This window comes from Sycon ciliatum, chromosome 2, assembly GCF_964019385.1.
Source record: "Sycon ciliatum chromosome 2, ocSycCili1.1, whole genome shotgun sequence".
Taxonomy (NCBI): domain Eukaryota; kingdom Metazoa; phylum Porifera; class Calcarea; order Leucosolenida; family Sycettidae; genus Sycon; species Sycon ciliatum.
Genome location: NC_088644.1, coordinates 35972103 through 35983205, shown reverse-complemented (window position 1 = coordinate 35983205; position 11103 = coordinate 35972103). Strand labels below are relative to the sequence as shown.

At 45.9% G+C, this 11103-nt stretch overlaps 1 protein-coding gene across 1 annotated transcript in view; it reads right to left on the bottom strand.

Moving 5' to 3' along the window:
- Positions 1–11103, bottom strand: part of LOC135809856 (sushi, von Willebrand factor type A, EGF and pentraxin domain-containing protein 1-like) — a 31330-nt gene that overhangs the window by 2609 nt on the left and 17618 nt on the right. The window contains exons 17-27 of the mRNA XM_065323295.1: positions 8118–8217; positions 7473–7652; positions 6525–6725; positions 5899–6072; positions 5171–5344; positions 4479–4664; positions 3819–3977; positions 2428–3368; positions 1719–1746; positions 993–1175; positions 323–508 (exon numbers count right to left, since the gene is read on the bottom strand). Coding sequence (XP_065179367.1) covers positions 323–508; positions 993–1175; positions 1719–1746; positions 2428–3368; positions 3819–3977; positions 4479–4664; positions 5171–5344; positions 5899–6072; positions 6525–6725; positions 7473–7652; positions 8118–8217 — 2512 coding nt within the window. The remainder of the gene's footprint in view (positions 1–322; positions 509–992; positions 1176–1718; positions 1747–2427; positions 3369–3818; positions 3978–4478; positions 4665–5170; positions 5345–5898; positions 6073–6524; positions 6726–7472; positions 7653–8117; positions 8218–11103) is intronic.

Sequence of the window (11103 nt, the reverse complement as noted above, 5' to 3'; positions counted from 1 at the left end):
TAACAATAATTGCCTCTAAATTTGATACGCATATTGCCATGGCATGCACGGGTATTCATTCTTCCAGCACCTGCCCTAATCTAGCAGACATACGGACGCTGTTCATTAGAGAGATCATGACTCTAGAGAGTACCGTATTTCCCCGAATATAAGTCGTACCTTTGTACACTAAAATCCAAGTGTAAAAAAGGGGGTGCGACTTACAATCGAGCATGACTTACTACTGGAGTCAATATATCAAATCAATATGGCTCAAACCGGAAAATGGGGGTGCGACTTAAAATCGGGGAAATACGGTAGTAATATGTTGACTTTGTCTCACCTTGACAGGTAGGTAGAGGATTGGACCACGCCAGGTTCAGCTGGCAATCGGCGAATGTGCTTCCAACCAGACGATGGCCGGCGTTGCAGAAGAAATTGAGTGTTGCACCCGGCTGCACTGGGAAACTCTGACTGAATAGCAAGTTGGCACCTCCATTTGCTGGCGCACCGGGATCCTCGCAGCCAGCTAAACAGGGTAGAAAGGGAGATGGAACGGGATAAAGAAAAAAGGAGTCTTAGAAGATGCTTGTGTATGCTTGCAGGCATCAAGTCTATAGAAAGAAGAGAAGTACTAGCTTCAGGTGGATTGAGCAATGACCGCCTGAGCTGCTCATCATTTGTACTAATGTATGCCCGTACCTGTAAAAGAGTGTATTTGCGAATCTATTGTCTTCAGTGCACGTGGGGTCCCAGACAGTGGTCCCATTTGGAGCATAGATTTTTAACGACTTTTCTTAGCAACACCACTCCACATTCCCAATTGTCCAGGCTCGGTGTTGTTGAGCTCTACATTATCGATATCCTAAGCCTGGGCTACTGGTACATCATGCATGGATACTAAAGGTATGACATAGGCAGCAGACAGCACGCACTCAACCCAGCCTCATGCACGCCCACACACACACACACACACACACAAACTCACGACAAACCATCCAGGGCGAACTTACATCCTGGGCAACGCGGCCCACTGCATAGTCTTCTCTCTTCCAGCAAAGGACAGGACTCTCCGCCGGCCTGCGCTGGAGTCGTAATGCTTCTCTTGCGCCTGGAGAATCCATTGCCACATGTTGCTGAGCAAGCGGAAAACTGTTCCCATGGTCCAACTACACAGTCTACAGGATCCTTTGCTCCTGATAGTGATAAAGGACATTAAAGCGTAAAAGAAGCACAGCAATGTTACGCTGAGGGAACACTCTTGTGACGAGTAGAAGGCTACAAGTGTACCATGTCGAAAGAACTAACTGTGTGGTAACAGTTCAGAGCTGCACTCCTTTCCGTGGAAAAATCTGGATAATATTGGCGCTGCGGCTAATCATTTGACTTCGAACATCCATTCTCACCCAAAAGGACAAGCTGGAATGTGACGACCTACTCCAAGAAGGTGCCGGGGGGGGGGGGGGGGGGGGCGTGACTTATACAATGGTGCAACTCTGTCCCTGGAAAATACCGCACTCATGTAAACAAGTACATGTATTATCCAAGCATACTTTGGGAGAATATAACTTTCTTCCCATTTTGCTGCAAATTGAATCGAAGACCAGATACATGATACGACCCCAAATCTACAGTTTCGAACTGGGGTGAGCGGTGGTTTAAATTAGCTGTGGATATGCCGTGATTTGGCCATACGGTAGCATTCATAACTTAGAGATGACCAAAGGCATTTCACTTACCGACGCATTCGTCCGTCGCAGCATTATACTGAATAGTCATATCCACAAACACACAAGACGTGATGGAACAAAACGGACAATGCTTAGAAAGGCCAGGCAAAGCAGTACAGTGGAGCAAGGACAAAGCGTGTGCCAGGATTCACACACGCAACAAGTGCACGCATATGTATGAAAAATACGTGCAGTTCTTACGTTCTTTTCATACATAATCGTATACAGCGAAACCTCCTTATCACGTGCCAACCACTTTGGCCACAAAGCCACATGGTAATTTGTCAAGCAACCACTTGGGCCACAAAGCTAGTGGTCCCATATTGCCTAGGAACCACTATTCCCACAACGGTTAACTGTATCTGCCTCTGTGAAATTCTATTCAAGTAAGGGTAGCATCCGCTGCCAGGTTCATTGGGAATAGAGACAAGATATGTTATGTTTGAACTATTGCATATGTATAGCAATACAGTGGTATCGGACACGGTACGGTCACTACGGTATTGACCGTACCACTTTTTGCTCCAGGTACCCGTGAATCAATAAAATATACTGATCTGGGATCTAAATTTCCAAAATTTTCAGCCCATCCACCACTCCCCCACGAGTAAATTGTACTTCAGATGGCTGACCGTACCACACTAAAATACTTTCCGACGCCCCTGCAGTAGAAGGTGAAACCAAGGAGAAACACAGAGATCAGAGTCAGTTACATTACCCGTCCTTCTCTCTCTTTGCAGCGACACGTCGCGTCTTGATCAGGTCTGGCCTTGATGCAGTCGAACGATCCACCGCCAGGTGCAGTTGCGTTCGCTCTGCACACACAATCGTAGCACTCGTCGGTCTGCCGTTGGATTTCCGTCGTCTTCACTTCGGTGAAGGCGTTGGTGAAGGACGCTGACTGGGCACCGCTTCTCAGGATGTTGATGTCCCAGCTTGCACCATTCAGTTCCAGGGCCAAGTCCGTGTAGTCAACCTTGGTTCCTGCATACCCAGCGCCGATAGTTGGATTGGAAACACGTGCAAATGCACCATTGGCCAGGCTTCGGAATCCAGCACCTGTGTTAGCAACTCCAAGAAGATTGCCGCCTGCGGGATCGAAGAACTGGTTGTCAATGACAGCGTTGAGAATAAAGTTGTCGTTGGCTAGGCGGTCCTTGACTTGCTGTCGGGTAACGGGTGCAACGCGATCACGATCCTCGTCACTGATGAAGATCATATTGTGAGCAATGCCGGGACCTTGGCGCCATGGGATATTGTCCATAGCAAACATCATGGCCTCATAACCGTCCTCAACACGACCCTGAGGATCTGCTTCAAGATCTTGATTGGCTGATCCGTAGCACTCAACCGGGAAGAGCAGCTCATTTGGATTGCTGCAGGAGGAGCGGAAGAAATGAGCAGTGGCATCCGGAGACTTTCCATATCCGACCAGAGAGTAGAGATTTCTCTGTTCACGTGGCGCACCTGTACCGCGTCCAATGCCGAGATTGTTCAGGGCGCTTTCAAGCGATCGGACCATGTCTGGAAGCCAGGCGTGCTCGCGCTCCATACTGCGCGATTCGTCGACCACAATCAGTACATCTGTGACCGGAGTCAGAGCAAGCTGTCCAACACGGCTAAGGAAGGCTTCCTCCTCGTACTGCCCGTCACAGACCACTGCAAGACAACAAGACAGTAGATTGGAGCAGACCTTACCTAACCAGCCTAAGATCTAGTTCTTATCATTGTAGGAGGTACGAAGCTACAGGAAGCCTCACTAGTCCTGCTTAGTTGCATTGTGTGTGCACAGGGAAAAGGAGGAATCTAGAAGCAGCATACTCAACAGCGCTGATACACTGCACATAACTGCACTCCACTGCACTAGTGCCTAATAAAGGTTGCGACTAACAGCTCAATCTCTACGAGTGCAATCTCAGGTTCTAGTATTCCCCCCCCCCCCAAAAACAGAAGAGGACAATGGTGTAAGTCAGAATGAGTACATTGAGGAATGCTTCAAAGTCAATAAGAAGTTTAACACTACAAACAACAAACTATTCATACTCTTGCATCAAGCAACAGTTCGAACGTATAATACAGGCGGGCATTGTTGCCTATAGGATCTCTTACCACACGATTTCAGGTTGCAAGGTCTATTCTCGTTGGTAGAGCCGCATGGCGTGCCCACACCAGCTGCAGTTTGTAGCACATTGCGGCTGCGCATCTGGGTACCATCACCACAAGTGGCTGAACATTCTCCCCAGCCACTCCAATCAGTGAGCAAACAATCTGCAAGCATCATGTGTAAGACAAAATCCATACTGTAAAACTGGGAATTTTCACTGGTGTAATATTTTCGGTATTTCCCAAAATCAACGGTTTGGTAGCTCGATACTTTCGGTAAACCAGTTTTCCAGATCCGAAAATGCATTTTGCTTACCGCGTGGCATGGCATTGTTGAATTTTAGGTCGCGTTTTATTTCATGTGAAAATTACCTGTATCAAAGTTTAATACTGAAAATAAATCTCCACCGAAATTTTCCGATTTTACAGTAAATCAATCGCTCAAACATGTACCAAACTATTCCACATGGTCTTTGCTATCACCACAATTACTTGACAATTTGCCATTTGGAATAATGAGATGTGTGCAATCCAGTATAATGAGAAATCCACAAGGAACAATGCCGTCTTAAAGCCAAGGGACTGACTGCAACATTCGTCAGTGTTCAGACCGTCAGAGCATACAGGCAAACGAGCTGACGCACGAGATCAACTGTTGACATGTACCTGGTTCACACGATGGCTTGGGTAGATCCCACTCCGGAATCGGTGTTCCGATCTTGCAAGTGAGCACCGGTGGTCCGTTCATGGTGAATCCAAGGTTACACTGATATTCCACTTGACCACCAACGCTGAAATCAGTTGAAATCTGCTGACCATTGGCAATTGGTCCAGGGTCCGTGCAGAACATTTCTATTTCAAAAAAGAGACAACACGGACGTACACGTACACTGAGCACCATGACAACACATACATCAGCGACAAGTAAACTATCGCCAACTTTCTGCCACGAATCGTAGAGAATCGGATTTTAGAGACTTCTAGATGCCATTGGTAGCGACTCCGTATTGAGATATTACTTCAATAATCAATATGAACATCTAAGAAACAGACACAGATTATAGCAAAACGGGAGTGGTAAATTATATGACAATACCCATGCGAGTAAACAGGTTCCTTCATGTGAGTGAGTAAACAGGTTCCTTCGTGTAAGTGAGTAAACAGCCGGGTTCCTTCATGTGAGTGAGTAAACAGGTTCCTTCGTGTAAGTGAGTAAACAGGTTACTTCGTGTAAGTGAGTAAACAGGTTACTTCGTGTAAGTGAGTAAACAGGTTACTTCGTGTAAGTGAGTAAACAGGTTCCTTCGTGTAAGTGAGTAAACAGGTTCCTTCATGTGAGTGAGTAAACAGGTTCCTACCTTCACAGACTGGAAGAGCATCGGACCACTCTCCCGATGACATACAGGTGAGTTTCTGTGAGCCGGCCAGCTCAAAGCCGGGGTCGCAGCCAAACTGGGCCTCTCCCAGGAAGAAGTTATTCGTCATGTTCATACCGCCATTGCGCGGTGACGGCACCCTGGGACACTCAACAGCTGAGCAGTCAGAATACAATGAATGCAATTGCGCGTTGGAAAGCAGTAGAATAACTCGCAGTGTTTAACGGGTATGGGCACTGCTCGCACACATCAGCCCATGTCAGTTCACTTATTCCGATAGGTGGAAGTGTGCATCATCCAGCAATGCAAGCCTCACCTTCAGCATTCAACTGTGCGCATGCATGTCCTACTAAAACCTAAATAATTTTTTAACTATCTTGTTTCGTTCTCGTCCACCCTACTGCAAAACCAGGTGGAAAGTGATCTAGCCTGGGGAGCGGATCAAACATGCACAGACCCAAATCACATCATAGTTGAAGCCGGTAACGCCAGGAGAAGTGACATAGTGCGCATAACCGAGCTGCAAATGAGTAACAGGAGACCTGCTTGAATCCTGTTAGTGTGCATGTGCACAACTACCACGATGTACATGTAATTGATGAATTTTACAAGATCATGAATCCATTGAAGTATGGACCTACTGGTTTTCATGCAATCATGTTACACTGTATAATGAACTGGGTTAGTGGATGGCTATCTGTTATCCTTACGTTCGCAGGTTGGCAGTGGAGATGACCAAGTCTGGCTTGGCAAGCAAACCGCTATCTGCTGACCGACAAGCGTGTATCCTTCGTTGCACGTATAGCTAACTTCGCTGCCTAGGATGAGTCCCTCAAGATTCCTAGCACCATTCACTGGAGTTCCGGGATCCGCGCAGTCGACAGCTGTGAGTGAGAGATAGGGAATGTTGTGTATTAAACACACAGTCTAATGAAGCCACTTGTACTTGGTGACTTCAAGTACATGCATGACGAGAGTCACACAGCACTACACTATCTGAATGCGTAACAGTCTGTCTGCACAGTGTGGATATAAGAAGTCTAATGAGGACTAACATAGCGAAGTTTCTCACGTGTACCAGGGTGTTTCAAGTACCCAGGTACAGGCAACTACATATACGGTGATCTCAGTGAGTATAGTGAATTTTGCTGCTACTGTACTGCAGTTGACTTCAGCACACGAAGCACAGAAGCCATATAGTTTCAACTAGGCCTTTTGCACCACTACTTTTCAAGTAGTTGTATGAAAGGCCTAGTCAAAACTATAATAGTTTCTGTGCTTCGTGTGATGATTTGTTTCCCTTCAACCAATAATCTATTCGATAAGGTTCGCTTACGTTGACACGTGGGTGCCTCATTGGTCCACGTTCCGTCAGCCTGGCATCTAGCGTTGGTGGGACCCACCGGCGCGTGGCCGGCGTCGCAGATCCACACTACCGTGTCGCGGTACAGGTACGGCACCTCGGTCGCACGCTGAATTCCTTGTGCGAACTGACGATCGCCGTACTGAGGTGTGCCCGGGTCGGGACACGTGCGCGCTATATGCATGAGCAGCCAATTCATCATGAAAACAAAAAAAGAACAGTAAAAATGCATGCGGATTATGAAAGAATGTAGCACCTCAATCTAAGGCTGGTCAGGCCATGGTCGGACCTACGCTTCGCCCACCAGCATGTGTTTACTACTCATAAGGTCATGTGTATACCCTTCCATATCATACACAAATTATGAAAAGTTAGGGCAAGCCCTGACCAAATAAAAACTTCTTCCACCGGTCCTGCTAATATCTGCTATGTATATCTGCTATGTATATCTGCTACGTATATCTGCTATGTATATCTGCTATGTATATCTGCTATGTATATCTGCTATGTATATCTGCTATGTATATCTGCTATGTATATCTGCTATGTATATCTGCTACGTATATCTGCTACGTATATCTGCTACGTATATCTGCTACGTATATCTGCTACGTATATCTGCTACGTATATCTGCTACGTATATCTGCTACGTATATCTGCTACGTATATCTGCTACGTATATCTGCTACGTATATCTGCTACGTATATCGTTTGAAAAAGGCAGGTCTTGTAGTAGTGAGGTTAAAATGATCCTTGATTGTGAATATGGCCATGTGCATGTAAAGGCGGATTCTCCTATATATGGACACAGAATGTCTCGCTGCAAATGGATAAGGACTGTACGTAAATCACGCCGCTCAGCTCGGGTGAGTTCCATTCCACGACAAACTGAAGGTGCCATCCGTGGTGCGTGGACTTACGTATACAAGTCGGCGAGGGGTGAGACCACTGTCCATTAGCCTGGCACGTCACGATGCCGTCTGGCCGGTTCTGCATGACGTAGCCCGTGTTACACGTGAACGTGACCGTATCCTGGTACTCCAGACCGGTCAGTGTGTGGCCACCGTTGGCAGTTTCACCGGGATCCGCGCACGATATCTCTGCAATGCCAAGCAGCAGCAGCAGTACACACACACCCAACACACACACACACACACACACACACACACACACACACACACACACACACACAACATTTTGAAATCAGCTCAGGAACAGCAGCAATGCTGTGACTTCATTCCGTATAATACTAATAGTTTGCACACACCAATGCCCCTCTCTTTTTGTTATCAGAAAATCCTATAGACTCTTCTAATTGTCTGCCAACTCCAAGACAGCCACTTACGCATTTGGAGTTGAGAAGTGAAGTGTGGGAATGCCCATGTAAAATAATAAAATACAATACAAAAAATACAAAAGTTTCCTAAACCCCTATAGCATGGCATAACAGAGCGATACCGAAAGGGAAGGCTAATAGTGTACGCCAAGAGTTCCAATTTTAAACAAGAACACTAAAAATTGCATTGTACACCAAGGCTTGGCTTCACAGCTTGACTGTGACTTACTGCGACATGCCGGAGGGATCTCAGACCATCGTCCATCAGGGCCACACACAGCACTGTCTGGTCCATCTCTCACATAGCCTTCGGTGCAGATGTAGTTAACCTGGACAGCAACAAACATGAAGAGACCATAGGGCTGGCTACTAGGAAAGTGACCAGGCACCCCTACCAATGTCCTAGCCATGCTCATAGTTTAGAGAGATTGAGGAGTGTGTGTGTGTGGGGGGGGGGGGGGGGGTGGAGAGAGAAATGGGATACGAATATCTCGAGCAAAATTAAAATGTGTGCAGCTCGAGAACTGAATATGGTCTGCCTGGGTGGCTGGTAGGAGGCGATGAATCTGAATCAGAGTGCGCACACGAAGGAGCACTGTGACGGAGCACTGTGACAGTTTTCTTTACAAGTGTATGCACGCATGTTTGTGCAGGTGCACAAATATATATGTAGGACTCAGTATAGAGTCCATGCACTATATGATGTCCAGCACCCTATATAGAGTCCATTGGTCCAAAATCCACTATACAGAGTCCAGGAGTCCACTCAGTTTTGATCAGCTTCATCCTGCCGCGCAATCCCCTATAAGGAGTACACTTTTTCTACAAGTCCCCTATTCACAGTCCAGGAGTCCAGTTTATCCAGTCACGCCGTCCTGTGTGTTGTGCCCGAAAGAGAACACATTTTCAGTTTTGCTTGCCTCGTGGCAGCGCATTCCTTTCTTCACTTCAGCCATGGCTGCCAATTCTGCTGTGCAGTTGCTGACAGTAATCTGTCTCGAGCTAACCAAGGAGGATAAGGAGACGTTCAAAATCAAATCTGGAAAGCGTCTTGTGGTTCTCTGAAGACGTTTCATCAGTGCGCGGGATGAGCAGAAATTGCAGAACGAGAAAAGTTCAGCACAGTTCAAATCTGACGAGTCAGGTACACTGACGCTCTCTTTCGTTCGACGTCACAAGGATCCCCTGTTTGGCTGGCCATTGCTGCCAGTAAGACGTTTGAACGGTTTTATCAGAGCGAGGGATGAAAGCAGAAAGCGGAGGAAGAGAAAAGTTCAGCACAGTTGCAATCTGACGAGTCAGATACACTGACACTCTCTTTCGTTCGACGCCACAAGGATACCCCTGTTTGACTGGACAAGAGCTGCCTGTACCACCGTGTCAAAAGGCTGTCCAACTACATGGCAGGACGATGACTGAGGTAAGGAAGCTTTTACTCGTTTCGATTGGTCTGCTGTTCTGTCGGTATGCTTGAATTTTTTTGCCATTTTCAAGGAGCGTATCGCGTTTGTTTGATGTTGCTTGAATGAATGCCCTAAAAGTAATCAACCACTTCGTAATAGTCCTCAAGGACTGCAAGGACTTTGCATCAATCGTATATGCATATATGATCGTCTAGCTATCATCAATTATTATTTTATTTCATGAGAAATGTATTCAAGTTTATCCCTGTGATAATTATGTGAACTCCACGACACTCTTCCTGTAGTATGATGTCAAATACAATGGGATCCACAAACGCAGTGCCAGTGTACTAGTAGTAGTAGGACTAGGAGGATTGCTTGTATGGCAATGACAAGAAAAAGCTTCTCAAGCTAATACTCGTATTCTCTGAAGTAACCGTTTTGATGTCACGAACATGACATTGTGTCAGTGAAACTGCCTCGTGACAACAAATCATTGCATTTCCATCTTGGGGAAGACTGACTGACAGCAACGCTGTACAGATTGTTCAAATCATCTCATTTCAATTTAGTTGCAGTGAAGTGAAACACTGTGTACACTACATGTATGTTGGTGTGTCTGTGCGTCTTGAGTGTGCGCAAACGATCTTATTCCTCGTATTACTAATATAGTAATAGATTATTGTCCCCACCATCACCTGTTCACAGGTCTTTGAGTGGATTGATTTTCATTGAGCATCACATTCGTTGAGAACTTGGTAGTTGTGTGCTCCCATGCATCATTACGGTAATAAGCGTATCCTTGTGCTATCTATTTGTTGCAGGTGTGCTGATCTTCAGAAGCTTGCGGAACTGAGTGCTGCTGAACATTTGCATGGCCATGAGCAATGGTGAAGCTTGCTATTGCACTCTCAGCATGTGCTAGTATTATGCTGACCACTGCACTATATTACTCTCGTACACTACTACGTGTATGTAAACGTGCGTGTACCCGTCCCCGTACGCATTCGTTTCGTATAATTATTTGTTATCCCTCTTGACTTTACATGTAAATGGGTGGACGTTTGCATGGCTGTTGGAGTTGCATGTGTATTGTGTCTCTACTCTTTTCTTGGTGTTTTCTTGGCGTTGTATAAGTTTGTGTGTGTGTGTGTGTGTGTGCGCGCGCGCGCGCGCACAATAATTTTGAAAACAAATAATTAATCCTGGGCTCTCCATTATTCTCTTTCGATTCTTGTTTTTTTTCTAGGTATTTTCTTGGCGTTGTGTGGGTGTGTGAATGTGTGTGTGCGTGCACAATAATTTGGCAACACTACATGATTGAGATAATATTATTGTAATTTGCAGCGTCTGCGAAGAGACCACTTGATTTGAAGATGGTGTTTGTAGGGTTTTCATGTAATGAAGTGGCTGCAGTGGCGCCTCAATACATATTTTTTATCTTGAGAAGTGAATGATGTAAAGGATTAAAGGGAGAGGCCGTTTTCTGGTTAATATTCACTGCTTACAGCAGGTCCTATGTCTATTTTCGAACTCGATAGGGGATGCCTAATTGGCTGGACTTTATACAGGGGGTGTTGTCCACATAAAGACTCTTTATAGTTCATTTCAAAGTTTGGACTCCGTACAGTTGATTTTGGACCAATGGACTCTATATAGGGGTGAAGCCAATTGGCTGGACTCTATACAGGGAGTGATGTCCATCGAAACTTTGAGCTCACAGTTGATTCCAAGTTTGGACTCTGTACAGTGGATTATGGACCAATGGACTCTATATAGGGGTTGGACATCATATAGGGGCTGGACGCTCTA